Here is a 21,098-nt window from a genome sequence, read left to right as displayed (position 1 = left end):
TATCCTTAGTTAACTGCATCCAGTTTCTACTTTGTATTCCTATCTCTGCGAGATCCATCTTAATATTGTCCTCCCATCTGCGCCTAGGTCTTCCTAATGGTCGTTTTCCGATTGGTCTTCCAGTCAAGACTTTGAAAGCATCTCTACTTTCTTCCATTCTAGCTACATGACCCACCCATCTAAGCCTCCTAGACTTGACGACCCTAACAATGTTGGGTAAACCATATAAATTATGTAGTTCCTCGTTATGAAGTTTCCGCCTTAAATAATAAACACTACAAAGCTTTAAAACCCCGATATTCATTTTGAAACACCCTGTATAGGATATTTTGGTTTATTGACCTTAAAACAGAAACCTGAGACATGTAAAAAAAAAAAAAAAAAAAAAGAGCACTTTACTTGTGGAGATCTTTTTTTCCTGTCGTATGTTTTTGTCAATTGCGTAGTGCGAAAAAAAAATGCATGTGTTTCGTTGGCTTTGTGACACAACACAATTAGAGAAGAGAGGTTCGTGTGAAATAAGAATGAACTCTCATGTAATATGGGCCAATGAAGAAATTCAGCAGAACATTTCTGGCAAGACCAATTACCTCAGAGAACTGTGATACAGCCGAATACTTCTGAGATCTTCTAATATAAATGAAATAATGGTATTTTGTGTTATAATAACAGTGGAAAATAGTGTTATAATAAGTCTACGAAATCACACCAGAACTTGAGGGTGTCTAAAGGTTAAAGTTCGTTTACATAATTCATTATAACTAGAGACCGGATATTTAGGCATTAAAAACCTGGAAAAAGGCAGGCAAATAGGCACTAAAGTTTAAAAAATAGGCACTAAAATGTAACTCGAAATAATTAAGATAAATACTCAATACAACAAAATATAAATTCAAGTCATAGATAATGTTAAAAAAATATAGAAACATACTTGTTTGTTAACATCTTCTTTTATTGTATATATATTAAAACGATGCTCGACATGTATATTTGTAAATACATTCTCTACATACTTCTCTACGCATAACAATCCAAATTTTATACACTTTATCAGTACATTCACTAGTCCAAAATTTTACAGCACATTTATCAGTACATATAGCAGTCCAAAGTTTTACATCTTATCACTACAAACAACACTTATATTTCTCGGAAGAAGCAGAATCCTTTCTTGAAATACTAAATTATATATTTCCCCCCAATAAAGTCTTATTTTGAAGAAAGTGCATAGAGTAGGCAACATTAGGCACTAACGCATTAATGAAGAAATGGGTGAAATAGGCAAAATAAAATTGGCTTAAATTGAAGCTCCCCATATAAATTTTAAAACTTTATTTTTGATTATATCTTTAATATTGAAGAATAGGTATTTTGCCAAACATCCGATCTCTATAATTATAACAAATGAAACGATATGATCAATAAACATTAATCTTCTACAAAATATATCCCAGTCCAGACATAGTGAAAGCGAGTTTTTTAGAAATTTGTTCTATTGAGAAAATTTATTATTTCCAATGTAAAAACACTCCCAACAATACATTAAAAATCTACGAACTACAAAATTCAATCCTACTTAATGGTTTAATATAAAATTCTGCACCGACACTTTTCGTTGGTTGCAGCTCTTGTTAAAATCCTCCCGCGAATGCGCCACTTTTGTAAAATTACTCCGTTGGCATCCTGCAGCACAAGACAGCAAAGAGATTAAGATTGGTCTGATTGAGTCGCCATCCAAGTAGAATGGATTTGGAAAAGGATGGGAGGTTCATTGTCAGGAAGGGAGGACTTTCCAAGAGACGATTCAATGTGTTCGAAATTGTCATTTACTAGATTAACGCTGATATTACTAAGGGAAATATCAGTGAAGAAATATTATGAGATTTCCTTCTTAGCCCTTTGGTTATTTAATGCATAATTAGGATATTTATCTTATTTTTCAACATCAAAGTAAACAATATAAATAAAATAAGTCTTAAAAAATGTGTTGATCCTGTACGTATGTTTAACTTCAACTTGAAACTGTATTATTTCAATTTATGACTACTATTCTTACGACCTGTTATAAAATATAATCTCCTGGTTACGATTGTAACTTCAGTTAAGTGCCTATCCGGTTTGTCATAAGGATCAGATTGTGTCACGTGATCAGGTCAGAAGTTAGGTTGCGTGCTTAAAACCAGTCTGGAGATACCAAATCCAGATGTGAAATATTTTAAGCCTCTAACCTTCGCGTTGGGTCGCCCTGGGTAATTCGCAGATGATGTATAAACTTTATCACTATTGTTTACTCAAACAACTTGAACTTTTGACCATGTTCTATCCATACTTACCTTACATGCTATACATCGTTTTTAAGCTCTTCATTGTCTTTGCTATAATCTTTAGCCATCTCCTTATGATAGTTTTTGAGATATGTGGACGATTTCATTTTTTGCCCTGATTTTCTATTGACTTTATTTATTTATTTATTTATTTATTTTTTTAACCATCCATTTTAGGACAACTTACTTTCGGAATATAGAATCTACATAGTCTCTTCTAGATTTAAGCTGAATTTCAGTCTTTCCCCCGACGTCTGTTTACATAATTGAAACCGGACAGGCCGTTTCTTTCATCTATGTGAGATGTACAATTAATAACATTAACCCAATAAATATAGGTTGTTTGAAACTTTATATCATCTTCTAGAAAAACTGACTTATTTATTTCCTCTTTTCCTTTTAGCTGTAGCTTACGCGTGATAAACCAACCACTTTACGTTCACTTCAAGAAACCATAAATATAATTTTTAAACATTAACAAATTAATTAACAAAAAAATAAATAAAACACTGCTTGCTATTACCAACCAATGTAGTAACGTTTATTTGTATTTTAATTAATGATCACTGTCTATTTGTCACTGAACTTTTGCACTGCGTTTCCGATCGCAAAGGAGTACACTGCAACTTTTTTAATTGTTTGTCACGTGAATCTTGCTCTATAAACGTATTTTTACGCGGTTAAAAATTAAAGCATTCCTTTTCTGTGTGAGTCTTCATATGCTTCTTTAACGTCTGTTTTATTCTGAAACATTTTCTGCACATGATACATGTATATGTTTTCTCCCCAGTATGAATTTCAAGGTGTGACGTAAGAGTTCTACCACCTTTACAAGACTTGGAACACATCGTACACCAGGGTGTCTACTAAAATTTCAAAATGAAATTTCGGAACATTTTCAAGAGCGAAGTTGGATGCAAACTAGGCCGAATTTACATGCATGCGATTTGGTAGCGATTTTGTAGCGTCTAAAGCCGACCATAGACATCTTCTGGTGGTAGAACAAAATTTTCCAGTCTGTACTTATATATGTACAGATAAAAAAAAAATCGTGACCCAAAAGCTAAATTTCGTGACTTTTTCTTGACTTTCATGACCGCTTTCTCATTTCTTGACTTTTTCGTGACCGATACACACCCTGTACACGTAAATCGTTCCTTACTTTTACGCACTCGTTCCTGTTTCAAATGGTTATTAAAATTCTTTGCATAATATTCCGTTGAACAGTAAGCGTTTTCACCTAAATGATTCTTAATATGATTTATCAGACAAACTCTCTGTGTAAAAGTGGTATTACAATATTCACATGCGAATTAACTTTCTGATTGATGCAAATTTGGATGTTCGTTCAGTGAACTTCTATGTGGAAAGCAATCTTGAAGTTATACGTCCCACAGTTATGCCGGCCACGCTAAAGGAGACGCTGTTGATGAGAAATGAATGAAATAGTGAAATGAAGAAAGTGTGAGGAAACGATAAAACACCGACAAAACCCACGCACACGGTTTGTCCACCACAAAGTTCACTTGGTGCCAGCCAGGAGCGAACCAAGGACCCCATGCACCAGAGGTGAACGCTCTACCCCTGAGCTACCGCGACCCCTTCTATGTGCAAAGTTCTTGCCAGAGATTCCACAGCAAATAAGTGGTCTCTTAACCATGAGAACAGTCAATTCATCCTTTGTAAAGAAGAATTTTTCACAATCGGTACAAGTAAAAGGTTTCAGCAATTTATATATATATATATTTTCATGTTCATTGTGATTCTCTTTGTGTGAGAATTTTCTAGCGCACATCTTAAAATCATACATCTGAATATTACTATGCAACTGCATATGTGTAGTAAGTTCAGATTTGCATAAGTTTGTTTTCACAAACTTCATAATTGAATGATTTTACTTTAGTGTGGATCAATTTATGCTTCTTTAAATGATTTTCATCACAAAATGTCCTATAACACTCGTTACATTGAAATGGCCTGTCACTCGAATGTATTAACATATGCCTATTGAGTTTGCTCTGTGAATGAAAATATCGGCTACACTGCAAACAACAAAATGGCTTCTCTTCACTATGGATTATTACATGTTTTTTTAGGTCACTTTCTTGAACAAAAGCACGATCACAATTCGGACACTCGTATGGCGTTTCCCCTCTATGAATTTTGATGTGTTTATTCAAGTAATCTTTATGATTGAATTCCTTCTCACAATGCGGACATTGATGTTTTATTCTGATTTCAACATGTGTTCTTAAATGTTTATTAAGAGCATTTTTATAATTAAATGAAAATGAACACCGGTCACAGACGTATGGTCTTTCACCCGTATGAATTCTTTCATGAACTACCAAATGCGCTTTCTGCGAGAACGATTTTTGACACTGCATACATGTAAAAGGTCTCTCACCAGTGTGAATACGAATATGTTTGTACAACACACTTCTGTCCGAAAATGCCTTTTCGCAAAATTTGCAACTAAACGGTTTTTCGCCAGTGTGAACTCGAATATGAGCATCAACAAGCTTCTTCTCTGAAAATTTCTTTCCACAAAAATTACATGCAAATGTTCTGTCCCTGTGCGTTCGACTTACATGCTTAGCAAGTAAAGGTTTTCCACTAAAGTGTTTCCCACATTCTTCACATCGGTATGGCTTTCGTTTATCATGAATGTTTACATGTTGAGAAAGACAGATTTCCGTTGGACAACGTTTTTCACAACACGGACACACGAAGTCCTCTTGTGGTTGTTGATATTCTTCAATGAGAGGACAATCTTCCTCTTTTTTAATGAGGATCGAACCTTTATACGTATTATGAGCTTCTGTATCAGCGTCTTCCCTGAAATATTTAAAATTATCATTATCAATACAAATTAACCTAAATTTATTTGAGTCGACTGGCCACATTTTGGCAGCAGAACGATAGTGAAAATTTAATTTTCGCATATAAATCAACTCTCTGTATGTATTTCTCAAAAGCAATTTCTAAGCTAACATTATATACAGCTTTCTTCCACTACTCCAAATAGGTATTAGTATTACAGGTTAGTTTTTATTATTATTATTATCAGTGTTCAAATTGGAAAAAAAAAAAAAAAAAGAACAGAGGCGGCATGTTTTATTGCGATTTTGATTCGACATACCGGTTATCTAAATGTTGAAATGCACTGAAGGTATGTCGCCTAAATGATTGCATTTCTATTTACATAATGACTGAAAACCATTGGAGAGCTTCTCTGTAGTAACGCGGGGGATGGAGGGACTTTGATCGCCGTTAACAACTTTCTGAAATATATATATATATATATATATATATATATATATATATATATATATATCCTTATGTTGTATTATAGAGAATTGTAAACGAAAATGCTCAATAACCGAATGAGGATATTAACAATTTGGCTCTGTTGTGGCCCTTTATGACGCCCACTTTAGTGTTTCTGTCATTAGAAAACAGTGTAAGAAAAATGGTTGCAACATCAGTTTAAGGGGAATAAAAAATGTTATTAAAAAGTACAAGGGCAACGAAGCTCCACCATTTGGATCACCAACGAAGTTGCCTACGAAGCGGGAATGCACCAAGGCCACCTCCACTATGCAGAGGAAACTTCGCAAAATGGCAATGCAAGAAAATCCGCCAACACAAAGGTGTATGGCTAATCGTCTTGACGTGTCTTTGGGGACTGTGAATCGGACGTTACACCATCAACTCAAGCTGGAAAAAGTCATGAAAGCTCGCGGCCATCTTCTCACGGATGCCCACCAAAAGGAAGGAAAGTGTAACGCCCGGAAGCTGTACGAACGGCATCTGGCAAAACAAAGGTGGATGTACGTCGTAAAGCTCGATGAAGCATGGATTTACCTTTCTGACTGCGGCAAACCGAGAGCCATCATGTACCGAGACAAAGGCGCCAAGAACTTCAGAAGGTGGGTCCGTGTCTGTAAGAATCCTTCCCAAAAGGGTTCATGGTCGTTACTGGCTACTGTTACCGAGGTGAACTGAAGATTCGTAGGGTGGTGAAGAACTGCAAAATAAATTCGCAGTATTTTCAGGAGCAGATCATGCGGTCGATCTACGAGCATGAGATTCCAACAGTGTACGGAAATGATGCCAATCTGGTGCGCATTCACATGGACAAGACCTCATCACATACCTCACGATCGTCCCTCGCATTCTACAGGGAGATGGAGGAGGCACGTGGTATACAGGTGATAGCTTTTAATGAGGTACCTGTTAAATCTCCAGATGCAAGTCCTATGGACTATTGTGGATATGGATTGCTGAAGCGGGCTTTGGGAAAACGGCGTGTGACAACTGTGGAAGGACTTTGGAAAGCTGTGCAAAGGGAATGGGACAAGATTCCTCTCCCAGTTCTTCAGAGAAGCCTATTACAGTGGAAATTACGCTGTCGGGCTATTGTTAGGAACCAAGGGAAGCGCATCAAGCACTTATGGACCTAGCGCCATGGATTCTTCTAAATTTTTAGGTAAGTCGAAATTGGCCAAATGTAGACTGAACAACCTCTGTAAATTGGGATCCATAACGCACTTGAAGAGGGAAAATTGGGAAATCCCGGGAAAATTCCCTCCCATCACCTTTGGATCCCTTTGGAGTGGCCCCGGGTAAAATCACACTATCCAAATATGTCTCGAAAAATACAATAGGGGATAAGAAATGATTGTACCAAGTTTTTATTGATAGAATAGGTATGAGGGGAAAGCGTGCGTTGTTATACAAGCTTTTCCCTCATATCTATTCCATTTATCAATACAAAACGGTACAGTTATTTATTAATCCCTATAGTATTTTTCGAGATACATTTGGCTTGTATGATTTTACCCGGGGCCACTCCAGAGGGGTCCAAAGTGGATGGGAGGGATTTCTGGAGGGAACTTTCCCGACATTCTCCCAATTTTTCTTGTTCAAGTACGTTATGGATCCCAATACATAGCACCTCTGGAAAGCTTGTTTCATGCTGAAGAGAACTATAAACCATGACTTTCCAATGAACAGTGTTCATGCAGTAGCTATTTCACTGCGAGTCTACGATTTTCTTCATACTAACAGGGTTAATGGGCCCCGGAGACTTACTCTGTTGTCCATGGCACCTAATTTTTTTTTTTTTTTTTTTTTTTTTTTGTGTATGAACATATATTTGTTATGTTTATCGAATGGATTAGGTTTGATTCGCATGTTCGGATGACTTCATGTCCGTTCCTTGTTAGAACGCTGAAAAAAAAAAAAAAAAAAAAAAAACTTGTCTCTACTTCTTACTGTTTGGTTTGATACCTGTCGATATACAGACAGAGTCGTTCTATAATATCTTCTATATGTATGCATTACATATTTCGGAAGTCTGAAAAATACTGCCACCTGACAGCACCCAATAAGCATCAACTGCAAGGTAAACATGAAGAGAAGTAGTTTACTTCGCTCAGAGATATTACAGAGACCATTAACAAATATTTATGTGGTCTTATCCTCTCTCTCTGTGTTAATAAACATTCTACAAGGAATGATTGGGTTATAGTTTTGCTTCCATGCAGATAAATGTTAATACCGGAAATGGCTAGTTTTAACCACTTCCGGTTTGAATAGAGTTAATAGCGGCCATGAAACCTATGCTGTGGACGCCGAATCGATTGACAAAAACCGTAACTCGATATTTCTTACCGTTTTTGCTTTGACACCTGTGTACAGACGGACAAAGGCGTTCTATAAGACTTCCGACAATTCCGCATAGCATAGTCTTGATTCTAGTCTAGAGCTGAAATAGTCTTGGGATTTTCAACATCAACGACCAGAATAAGGAATGACAAAAGTAGAAAACAAGCATGCTCTGTGACAGGTGGTCCAAGCCTACTGGCGAAGAATGAAGAGGAACGTAAGATAAGTTTCTAAATGCCTTTAGGTACCTATGAGTGAATGAGGAATCGCCCTGGAAAGGCCAGTGTCTAGCCTCGGGTCCTTCTCTCCTCCTGGCCTTTGTTTTCTTCCCTACTTGACTTGAGAAATTATATACTACATATTGTTTTGCTTGGTGAATCCTTTTCCTCCAACTTTCAGGAAATCGACTTAAAACTATTGCTTTTGCAGAACTCCACTTTCTTTTAAACCCTAAACAGAAACATGACGGTTGAAATTTTCGGAAAGTGTTGCTATTTTTCACTGCTTGCTTCTATTAAATAGTGTATATTTACAACGAAGGTGAGGGGGGGGGGGGGTACACGCGCACACTTGCACCTCCCTCTAATCCGGTCCTGCATATACATAGTTTGTAGAAGTGCCTTTGTAGTGTAGTAGGTAACCTCCCTATGCCAAAATGCTAACTGTACATTAAAAAAAGCATATTCCTACCTACAAACAAACCTTTGTAAATTCGTGAAGAGAAAACATTTTGTATCGAACCAAAGAAAAATATTTCAAGCAATCTTTTAGCTCGACTATATTATTGATTTTTTAATTTTTTTAAAATTTATTTTGTTATAGAAAACAAACAAACAAACAAACAAAAAAAAGGCCTATTTCTCAAAACTATTAGTCTGTATTACTACTGTGAAACTTTTCAAAATCAAATATTGTTCAATTGTATATCCCATACAATCATGCCAAATTGGAGGTATTAGCATAGCATTATTCTAATGTTTCTGCTTTATCATAGTTTACGACTAGTAGAAACCATTACAAGCCTAACAGCTTTGAGAAATAAGCCCTTGGTGGTACTAACCGTAAAACATCTTTGTTATCTTCATTTTCCTCATTTACACATTTATTTTCCTCTTTGAACTCATTTTTCACAACTGAACTTCGTATATATTCCTTTGAATCCCAATTATCAGGATAAAATTCAACTTTATTAGGCGCTTCCTCATAATATACTTCTGATTCAGCTTTTACTTCGACAAATTCAATTTTTTCTGTTTTGATCATTCTGTGGGACAGTTGACATTCTGTCTGAAATTCATGTTTGTGCACCAAGTCGAACAAACGCAACTGAAAACGATAACGGACGTGACGTTACCTGAAATAAATAAAGCAAAACAGATAGGCAGATTATTCGCTACTATCTACTTATCTATCCACACTGATGCCTTTACTGTCTATTAAAAATAATGTAGTAAGTTTTACTTATATTGTGCTTGCAACACCTTAAAAAAAATATACCATGAAAATCATTTGAGCACATTTTGTAACACCCCGACTTTCTAGTTTATTAAAAATTAAACAAAATTTAATATTATATGTGAATGAAAATTCACTACAAAATAAATAAATACAATAATAAATAAACATATCTAACTCTACACGCCTTGGTAAAAAGGCTCCATTTCAATCAGTGAGTCCCTCGATGACGAAAGTATTCCTTTTTTAGTACAATCCGAACTAACTAACTCTATGGCCTATGGAACCCGGAAGTTCAATGCCGCGTTCACAAAAGTTCTCCAGTGACTTCTGTTCTTAGCAAACTGGACCCAGTTTCTACTTTGTATTCCTATTTCTGCGAGATCCATCTTAATACTGTCTTCCCATCTGCACCTAGGTCTTCCTAATGGTTGTTTTCCGATTGGACTTCCAGTTTAAATTTTGAAAGCGTTCCTATTTTCTTCCATTCTGACTACATGACTTACCCACCTGAGCCTCCTAGACTTGATGACCCTAACAATGTTTGGTAAGCTGGATAAATTATGTAGTTCCTCATTATAAAGTTTCCGCCATCCCCCATTTCCGTTCCTCTTGGATCCGAATATTCGTCTCAGGTCTTGTTCTCAGATACTTTCAATCTATGTTCTTCACTCAGAGTAAGCGGTCATACAGAACAACAGACATGGTTATAATTTTATATATTTTAAGCTTCAAATTCCTCGCCAGAGTAAGCGACGAGAAAAGATTTTGAACTGAATAATAATAATAATAATAATAGAATTCCCTGCTTTCAGTTGACATTTAATTTCTTCGTGAAATGGTTTTGGTTTGTTAACCGAACTTTTTATTTATTAACTTTTGTTCAATGCAAACTTACCAGCAATTATATCAGGGACTGAATGCACAGCCAACCTTCCTATTTAATACAAGACTAAAAATGTTAAAAAAACAACTTTCGGCGTATGGCGTCACTTCATGGTAAGTTATATCTTTCAACCATGAACATTTTGTAGGTACTTATCACCTATTAGTTGAATATTTCTACAAACAGGGTTTAATAGTCTGTTTCTTTTATACTTAAGAGCTCCTTCGTGGCTAAGCGGTTAGCGTACGAGCCTTTGGCATGGGAGACTCGGGTTCGATTCCCGGCGGGAGCTCATGTGGTTTGAATTCCACGTTAAAGAGTAGGCCCACGTCTCATATAGCCTCGCTGCTGAAATGCAACAGCGAAAAAAAAAAAAGATGATTATTTAAAACAATATAGCGTCTATGAGGGCATTCGTACCTAAGTTTATGACTTGTATTGATCACCCTTTACTAAGGAGTTGGGTAAAGATCGGTCTTTTTTCACCTATGACAGTCATAAAAAGTAAAAGTGTTCATAAAAGCCAGTATACCGTATGAATGTGAAGTTCAAACATTAAATATTGCATCTATGTAAGATGCACATGAAAAAGATTACAGCAAGTCACATAAAGAACCAATGTGAAATGACAGTGGATTATATGGAGCGGAGTAACGAGCTTTACAGAATTTGGACGTGTCGAAAGAACGCTTGAAATATGGTTTTTCGGCTACTCAATAACTCACATAATTTCCTGTACCAGCAAAGAAAGTTAGACGTATCTATTGTATTATTTTGTTGTAGTGAAGCTTTCCCTTTTGTATACCATGGACAACGAGTAAAGATGATACACTCCAGTATTTATGAAGAAGACCGCAGTCCATTGCTTTCGAGCTCATGACGACATTGAAAATTAAGGTACAGTCGACAAATTTCAATTTCTGCTTCAATCGTGATAATAAGCAACCATATAAGTTATTAAAATTTACACCTATTTCAGAGAATTGGATAGAGAGGTCATGTACTCTCATTACGGAACTCCCTCAACTGCATGCTTATCATTGATATTTTGCGGTTACATTTCCCACCCCTCGATTCATTGTCAAATCCCAATTAAGGATCATCTTGTAGGAAAAATTCTTCTAATAAATTGGAATGCAAGATGAATACGGTGTGATGAATGTACATGGAACAAAATTACGATGCTATAAACAACTAGCATGAACATTCTATTCGTTAAAATATATATATATATATATATCCGTTAAAATATAAATATCTGTAATTTTATGCTCATTCTAAATAATATAGGAGTAACATTTTAACTTGGTCCTGTTTTATTTCAGCAGTAAGTTCGTTCGCGCGACGGGAAAATTATGGAACCAAATATACAAACTGATTCACCTTATCTGAAACACGAAGGAGCTACCATTAATCATTGTTACAGAAAGAATTAATTATTGTTCCAATTCACAAAGAAGGCGACAAAAGTGATTGTAATAGTTATCGAGGCGTCTCTCTTGTGTCAACATCCTATAAAATCCTCTCAAACATTTTGTTAACAAGATTAACCCCATACAGAGATGAAATTATTGGGAGATTATCAATGCGGATTTAGGTTAAATCCTAACACTCTTAGGGTCATTTAGGACAAACAACTTTATGCTTTATACAGCCGCATATTATACTATATTTTTCCTTACAGTATGCTTTTTCTTAAATTATACCTTAATATGCAGTTCCTTGAATTATACTTCACTTTTACTTATTTCTATTACATATTTGTTTTATTTTACTCGTTTTTATTAGACAAGCATTAACAATGTATATGAAACGATTCATTTTTCCCACTAAAAATTACATCAATACAACACACTACCTCATTTTGTGCAAGTTTCCTTAAGCAGTGTTTCGAAGAAGAAACACGTAGCTGCACAGTAGACTTCTCATATTTAATAAATTCAGAACAAAGAATACAAAATAGATTACCGCCTTCAGCTTTGAAATGGCCAGTTGGGAATTTTCTTAATCTCTGAGATTGCATATGCTTTTTGATTTTGGCATCTTGGAATAAGTACAACCAGTCTTAACACAAAGTGAGGACAAAGAAATCCTCTGAGCGGAAGGTGCTGAGAGAGGAAGAATTCGAACTTTTCATCGTTACGCATAGAGGCAATTGGCAGTTGGTTTCCATTATTTGCGACATTGATAACAGCCTTTGTTGGTGTCTTTTTTTTTTTGGCACAAAACATATTAACATATTTTTCTTTATTGTACACATAAACTGGGTTCTGGAATAAAAAGCATTAAGCATTACGCTTTATGCATTATATCTGTAAATTATGTTTTATTATCCTTATGAGATTAGAACATTTGGATACCGGTATGTAAAGTGGTCAAAATCACAGATATGGTACCAACTATAGGAGAAAAATTCCGTTATGCTTTTACTGCTTTGTGGTTGCCCTAGTCATTACTTGTAGGAGGTTGAGGTGAGCAGGTCATGTGGTCAGAATAGAAAAAAGTAGGAGCGCTTTCAAAAAACTGGAAACCCAAACCGAAAAAGATTATTAGGAAGACCTAGGTGTACACCGGAGGACAATACTAAGATGGATCTTGCAGAAATAGGAATACAAAGTAGAAACTAGATCCAGTTGGCTAAGGATAAAAGTAAATGGAGAGCTTTTGTGAATGCGGCTTTGAACCTTCTAGTTCTATAGGCCACAGAATTGGGTAGTTAACACAAGTCCTGCTAACTTCTTCACAGGTTTGTTGACTGCAATTTTGTTCTATTTCAGGCTGTTTATAAAATTCCAAAATGAAATTTCGTGACTTTTTCTTTACTGAACCATAAAATTTCGTAACATTCTCAAGAGCGAACTAGGCCGAATTCTCATGCATGCGATAGAAGCATGCTTTGCTTGCGATTTGGTAGCGTCTAATGCCGATCATAGACATTTTTGATGGTGAATTTTGACGTTTTATAGAACAAAAGTTTCCAATCTGTGCTGATATTTGTAGGAAAAAAAAAAGTGACCCAAAATTTAAATTTCGTAATTTTTTTTGACTTTCATGCTCATTTTCTGATTTCGTGACCGATAGACACCCTGTATTCTATTTTGTGTTCTTAACTTGAAATATGCTGATGTGAATCACAGACTCTACTAATATATACTACGAGCATCTGTCATGTTGTCTTTTGCTAGCCTACAATGTTATTGTACTTTACTTATAAATAATTTTTATGACTAGACTTAGTTACGAAAACACTAGAATTAGTTTTGCTGATATCTCAGTGTGTAATTATATTCGCATCATTTTTGTTAACTGGAGTTTGAATCCCTAATTATTAGGTCCCATTGTTTGTCTAGATTGCCTTTGTCTAACTTCGATTTTGGTTCTTTCTTCCTGGCAAAATATGACTCGTCTATCGACCTTTCCACTAAGAATGGCGTTTACCCTTTTGATCGAATGTTTGGTGTTACTTACGTATTAGGATAAACTTGACCCTGCTTGATTCATATCTTTGTTGCCTCTTACATGATCTTTTATCCTAGTTTCTGCTCCTTTTTTTTGTCATTCCGATATTACAATCATATATAACTTTATGTACGCTTAAATCTGCTTTCTTATCCACGTAATAATTCTTGAAACTTGTTAATAATTTCTGGGAATTTATTGGAGATTTAAATAACATACCGAATCCATATATTTGTGCTACACTGGAAACTAAACGATAATCCTGGTCATAGAAGAAAATCAATTTATTTTTTAAATTATTATCTTTTATTGTGAGGAAGTCATTACTGAGCTTCTTTTAGTATTGATTTTAAGTTTGTTGTTTCCAAAACATCTATTTCCTGTAGTTAGTTTCAGCTTTTATTTATTTATTTTTTTTTTTTTAAATAAAGATACTACTTCGTAAACCCTTAAAAGGAGCTAGACTATGAAATATTTCAATGGACGCAGTGTGAAAACCGTAATCGACTGACTTTAATATCCGTATGTTCACGCATAACTTTGACATGGGTGCACCGATTTTGATGACTTTTTTCTCTTTAAAAGGGCATACTTTTTTCGGTGGTCTTACATAAATTTCACTAGGATGTAATGAAATTCTCTGGAGATAGACCATGAAATATTTCAACGAGTGTAATGTAAAAACAGTAATTGACCGACTTTAATATGCTTGTGTTCACACATAACTTCCACATACGTGCAGCGATTTTGAAGACTTTCCTTTGTTGAAAAGAGCATACTTTTCCAGAGGTCTTACATAAAGTTCGTCAGAGTGTAATGAAATTCTCTGGAAATATACCATGAAACATCTCAATGAGTGCAGTGTGAAAACAGTTATTAACTGACTTTAATATGCGTATGTTCGCGTAAACTTCGACATACTGTTTACCCATTCGGCTGAGATCTCTAGTTGGCAGAGTGCCAAGGAGAGTCTATCTTAATGAAAGGAATGGACTGTAAAAGAAAAAGAAAAGGAAGGAAGGCGTTGGTTATTCGGGTCAACGGTAAAGGTATTGTTTGCAGTGTTACCAACCCGGCGCAGTAAATCTATACCTGATAAAATTTTATAAATAATAATATGAGAATGAAATCAAAGTGGGCCTACAGCACTGAAAGCAGGATAACCGATTATTATTGTCCGTAGGGCATGACTAGGGATCTATGGTACAAGATGAAAAAAAAAAAAAAAAAAAAAAAGAGGAATCCAAAATTTGGAGGAGGGGATAAGCACAATACTTTGCCTTCACTGGTTGACGGTATTGGCTCCATCATAATAAAATGAAACGAAGCGCGTACACACACACGCTTCTCCACGTACAGTTGTGGACAGGTTGGCTGTTGATGTATATTAGTACTTGCGGTGGGCTTTCGATATACTTCTGTTATAATTTTATTGTGTGATCGAGTGGGCGATTATAATTTTAGTGATTACTGCCTTCCTGCCATGACTCGGATAGATAGCATTCGTGGTTTTTAATAGCCACCTAGCACCGGTTGATGAATACAATTGGACACCTTAAAAACTATTGGGATATAGTATACATGAAGCTGCATCAGTCCCCGAAGGAGCAGGACGCTCATACTTTTAGGGATTATTCATTGAGTATGTACGAACTTACGAAGGGGGTAACAAAGCGACTTTTATTTACTTATCGACTGATACGAAAATAAAAAAGAACGTACCTGTACTTTATATCTGCATATGTAGTGCCCTTGTACTTTATCTATAACTATGTGTGTGTGTGTGGGGGGGATTTAACGCATATGGCATTTCTTGTGCACATGGATACTTCTTACTATTGCACTACGTAGAAAATTTATGGTATTTCATGTAGAAGTGGTAATAGAACACAGAAGAAACGCAGATCAGGGGGTTCTCATGTATACTATTACCAACTATTGTTGTAGGTATAGAAAATGAATGCAGAGAGAAAGTATATATTTCATGAATTTCTGTATGGATCCATTTTATCAAACTGCACGAAGTGAATTTTGAGGACCAACGAAAGGTAGTAAATATAGGGTTTTCTCTTATGTAAATAGTATACCATAACCTTACGTGGATGATGGGTTGCATAATTTGCAAAATAATGAAATCAAGTAGGTTTACAAATATGTAAATACCAATCGAACGTCGTTTTCATATCACTGCGGAATATCGATTTAAGATTTGCAAGTATTTTTCTTACTTTTCCACGCACCTTATACACAGGATGTATTTTCTAACTAAACTATATCATTTTGTTCCGAATACTTTCATTCACATTTCTTTACATTTGGCAAATTCTATTATTATTAACAACAGTTTTTACAATCATCCACAAGCAGACAGTTAAAGCTATTCTTTTTTTTTCTTTTTTTTTTTTTATATATATATTTTAAGTAAACCCTTCATGTTATGGTCGCATCCAGACGGCCAAGTCGACCAAATCACTAAAATTGTTTTGCATAATTATTGATTACAAAAACAGTATCCCGTTCAATGTTGGTTTCACGCTGACTATTGCTGATAATCCAGATAATAATATATGTCTAAAAATGTATCATGTCATTACTTAAAGCAAACTTTGAAGATTTTTTCTCTGTCCGGGAGTTATTTTCGAAGGATTAATTTTTGTATATCTCACGTTTATATACACATACTGTATAATGATCTCATTAGATCCAATTTGGTGTGGAAACGAAGTTTGAATACGTAACGAATAATGGTAAGAAATACAGACGCCTCTCCTACTTATCGTATTCTGGATCCAGATGTCTCTGCAAAAGCGTGTACTAAATTTAGTTGTTATTAGACGTCCATTCTGCTGCTTCTTACTATCAAAAGGGCTGTTTCTAAATTAGAAGCTTTTCTAGCTTCCCTATGCTAGACATTCCATTTATCCTCTATTACGACAATTGGCCTTCGCTCCTGGTGCTTCGTTAAATCTCTACTTCGGTAACGTAGCATAAGAACAGTGAAAATAAATTTCTATTTCTAAGATAATCATTTCGATTAATCAAATCACTAAATTAAAAATTATTTACGATTGCTTAAGATTTTCGATCTGATAAGATTGTAATTTCAAGATCGGGTCCTTTACCTATTGAAATATGCTGTACATTTAACATATGTTTGGAGATGTAGTGCAGAAAAGTGCCAAAATATTACCGTGCATGTTTGTTAAATTATGCTTCTTTAAATGTTGACTAGATGAACCTGCGCTCTCTACACAGCGCATCATTCACATATGAGCATAAATCTCCTTGTCATTCCTCACAACATATGTACACACACAAGTGAAAGACGTTTTTATAAAAATCGGCAAGGGGTACCATATAGGTGATAATTTTTCAATATCTCGCACCGTTTGAAGATTGAGATTACTTCCGGTTGTAGTTTCTAATTCATGTATGATCAGTGTTTTCTTTCTTCTTGCATGCAGTTTGTAATAAGGAAATACACTACATACAGAATTAATTATAACGCCAGTGATATATTGTGTTCATTGGGCAAAACATTCCAAACAATAGAAATTCATCTTAGCCTCAAGCAATGGTTATCCTTTGTTTTTCATTATAATTTGGCCACGAAACAAACGCCTGAGATATACAACCCATACATATAAGTATGATATGTTGGAATGTATAACTCATAGGATATGATGCTTTACTTTTTTAAAATTTCAACACTTTCAGTGTACCCTAAAATGTAATAAAGAAATAACGGCCACATTCTTTTAAATATTCAATCAGAACTGGACAATCTACACAAAATTTGGAATCGACCAACGAAAACGGCACGTTTCTTGCACTTTGGTTTTCGAGATCTCATTGTGGAAAGGATTGGAGACAAACATTTTAATATATAGATATTATATTCATATGTGTTTCTTACCATAAAGAATTAAAAAAAAAACATTTTCATCATGTTATATTAGACCTCCCGATATGGACTAATGAAAATCATTAAAGGAAATCAATACGACATAATATCCTTGAATTCACGTGTATTCTGGTAAATTTATATTTGGATAATAATTACGAGTGTTTTGTGATATCGAAGTATCATATCGGTAATAATAAGCAAGGTGAATATATTGCCGTAGAAATAATCTGTCATATAACGAATTATGACATGCAAATGTTATATAGCATGCAACTTTATTTTAAGAAATAATGCCTAGTACATAATAAACTTTCTTCATTAAGTTGTGAAGTATATCCAAGCAAACTATGGTATATCTCTGTAGTGTATTTCTACAAGAAGAGATCTCTCCTTTTGTTGACGTGTTATCTTGGATAATATCGTTTTCTTGAATAGTTTTTAAGTGGTGTTAAAGAAGACGCCTTCGTTAATAATATAAGTTTGAAGATAATAAAATAAATACAAATTAGAGCCAAACATCCACGGAAAAATTTAGATCGGCCTATCTAGACAGGTGGGAGCGTTGTACCACGCAATATAGTGGTAAGGACCAGTATTAAGAATTCTATAAGGTAAAGAAATAATTTTTGACAATTTGAAATTTAGATTACAGCAAATAAGATATAAACATAGTAAATGTAGAATTGTTCATTAATATCACAAATGTGGATGAAATGCTTGTTCGTTTCCAGCAGCTTACAAACAATAGTCTTAAGAATAACTACACATTTCTCAAAGAAAATGCCTCATTATACATCCTTTGTTTAAGGAAAGAGAAAAATACTTCCTAGAATCGAGTTTTAACACTTCATTCTAGATTCGTTGTCCAATCCCAATTATTAATTATACATGGTGATTATAAATGATTTTAAAATAAAATATATCAAAACGATTAATAAATTATAATATTTCTGTGCGAATTATAAAACGAATCAACAGATTTGAAAGTTCGATTTCTCATATTTATAATCTTAACTCATGATGACAGATAGCAGCACAAGCCTAGCTCTTAAAATGTCATGTATACACCAGAAGGCATTCCATGTTTTGGAATATGAGAAATGTTTTTTCTGTTTTTAGCGGACATGTGATTTCGTAGACAGTTTTAACTGAACTGCCAGGGCACCAAATCATTCAGAGGTGGGTATCGATAATTTAAGAAGATTATAAATCTGTGTAAAGGTAAAAACCCAGGGCGTCGAAGCGTTTTGTTTTACGAATTTGAATTAGGCTATGTTCTGAAGATAACTTAGCGGTTTTCCTGTGGCCTCCAAGATCTCCTGATCTGAAGTTTGTGAATGTTTCCTTTCCGGGCCTGTGAAAGATACTGTATATATGCCTTTACTACCAATAACTGGATGAGCTCCAGGATCGCATTACAGTTGCATTTACGACCATTAGTAGGGATATGCTAGAACTCTTTTAGGGGAGCTGGACTACAACTTAGTTGTGTATTTCGTGATAAAAGATAGCCACATCGAACGTTGGTAACAGTATGTCTGAAATTTTGAGAGAGTCTGTATGTTTTTGTGTATAATTCGTATGTGTTATACATTTTTAGCACAATCCAATAACTCCATGAAAATCAATACACGAGCCAAAATTCAGTTAGTTTTCTTACAAGAAACATACAAACATAGTTATATATTGCAAAACGAGATCTCTCAGCTACAAAGCGAATAAAATGCAGGTAGTGGCCTGTGTTGTATGAGTTCTTTTTAAAATGTTATATGAAACCACTAAAGAGCAAATTACGTTACTGAAATTTAAAATTCCATGGAAGACTATCAATTTCCAACATGCTTCTTCCCTGTAGAATTTGAATTAGCTCGTGTATTCCAAGAAAGCAAAAAGTGGAGATAGAGAGAGTGATCGGTGTATAGTATTTTCAGAAACGAGGGTAGCTGCGTGCTTATGTTAACATGTAATCTTACTGTAAAATTATTTCATAGAACAAGAATTGCAGAGAAAAACACTATTTTTAGACGAAGCATTTGCCTCACAGAGAAGAAATTGACAACACGCGCCGGAAAGGCAACGGAGGGTATTGTGATTATTGATCTACGCCAACACAGGTACAATAGGCCTAATGTTTAAAGGTTTCGTCGCTCTTCATTAAAAATTACATAAAATAACTCATTCTTATGGGGAAAAAAATCATGTTTTCTTGGAAATGTCAGAAGGAAACACGTATTAGAAAACAAAAGTTTCAAGAATAAAATTAAAAATAAGCATGTTATAATCAAAGAAAGAAACCTGTCAAACTCTCATCAACAGTACCTTTTTGGTGACCATGGCAAATAAGCAGTGACAATTACAAAGAGAGAAGGAATTTTATGTTTTATTAGAAATACAACTTAAGTTTCTAATAGTGTTAGTTATTATACATATGAAACAGTCCTAGTATGCATACATATTAGTCATTTTACACGTAAACAAAGGACTATATAGAAATGAGCTGCAAAATATGAGAAGTAGTCAGTCACTTTTGACAGTAAATTTCATATATACATTCACCAAGTAACACAACTTCAACTGATCTTCGTAGAGTAGTTGGAAGTTGTTTCATCTTTTTGATGGTCATCAGTGCAAATCTCATCTTTCGAAGTAAAACTTTTTTTATAAGTTTTGTTCTGTTCATTTCGTAAACAACAATTGTTTATCCCAAAATGTTTCCTAATATTGTTCGCTTCCTTTTAGTTTATTTGGATATTTTGAAACAAATCAGAATTATTTCTTGAGAATTCCGTGAAAAGGACCATTTTACTCCTTTTGTAATTTGACAATGGCCATCATGAGTCGTGGTGCTTTCAGTATAAGAAATTGCCTCTGCATGAAATTATCATTTTTCCTTTCAATCACGTGTTTCATCCTGTTGTTTCCTGTATCACACTGTAGCAGTACTTTCTGTGTGGTTCAACGTTCACACACCTATATCACTTGTGACTGGCATAGTATGGAAAATTTCTTCTGTCCTTAAGCTTTGTAGACCACTGTATATTTCGAGCGACCATAGTTCAGTTGATATAGCGATTCGGAGCACGACACCATTGTTATAAAAGGTTCTTCAGGAAATTTATAGATTTTCAACTATAGTAATGGAGTTGCACTATATAGTCATTTTACTTTTGTTTGTGTTTTGAAATAAATAATCTGAAAGGATGATTGCTTTATTTTAAACAATGTAAAAATACTTTCCAACAAGAAAGTAAAAAGATTAAACAATATAGTTTTATAGCGAGCATTACTTCCAAACTTTAGTAAACGATTTTTTGGGGAGGTAAGGTAGCGTGGTGTTTACAAAACAATGGAACATTGTGCTTTTAAATTATTTCAATGTTAATTTCCTAAACAA

General features: G+C 34.7%; 1 protein-coding gene across 4 annotated transcripts; it reads right to left on the bottom strand.

The window, feature by feature from the left end:
- Positions 1-937: 937 nt before the first annotated feature.
- On the bottom strand, positions 938-16,187 carry LOC145663125 (uncharacterized). 4 transcript variants are annotated; one of them, XM_081729413.1, is made up of 3 exons: positions 15,961-16,187; positions 9,058-9,351; positions 938-5,162 (listed from the first exon to the last, which is right to left on the bottom strand). In XM_081729413.1, the coding sequence occupies exons 2-3, from the start codon at positions 9,258-9,260 to the stop codon at positions 4,172-4,174; spliced, it is 1,194 nt and encodes a 397-aa protein (XP_081585539.1). In that variant the 5' UTR covers positions 9,261-9,351; positions 15,961-16,187; the 3' UTR covers positions 938-4,171. The 4 variants fall into 4 exon arrangements, with proteins under 4 accessions (XP_081585539.1, XP_081585537.1, XP_081585536.1 ...); XM_081729411.1 differs by having other exon boundaries at positions 16,026-16,187; XM_081729410.1 differs by having other exon boundaries at positions 16,038-16,187.
- Between the last annotated feature and the right edge of the window lie 4,911 nt (positions 16,188-21,098).

This window comes from Thermobia domestica, chromosome 10 (assembly GCF_964235325.1).
Source record: "Thermobia domestica chromosome 10, izTheDome1.hap1.1, whole genome shotgun sequence".
In the NCBI taxonomy this organism is placed as follows: Eukaryota; Metazoa; Arthropoda; class Insecta; order Zygentoma; family Lepismatidae; genus Thermobia; species Thermobia domestica.
This window is presented reverse-complemented; position numbering and strand designations above follow the sequence as displayed.

Excerpts from the sequence above, each read along its gene's own strand:
- LOC145663125 (XM_081729413.1), bottom strand. The coding sequence starts at position 9,260 with ATGATCAAAACAGAAAAAATTGAATTTGTCGAAGTAAAAGCTGAATCA. Across the intron at positions 5,163-9,057 it reads GATAACAAAGATGTTTTACG|GGAAGACGCTGATACAGAAG; the intron begins GTTAGTACCACC and ends TAAATATTTCAG.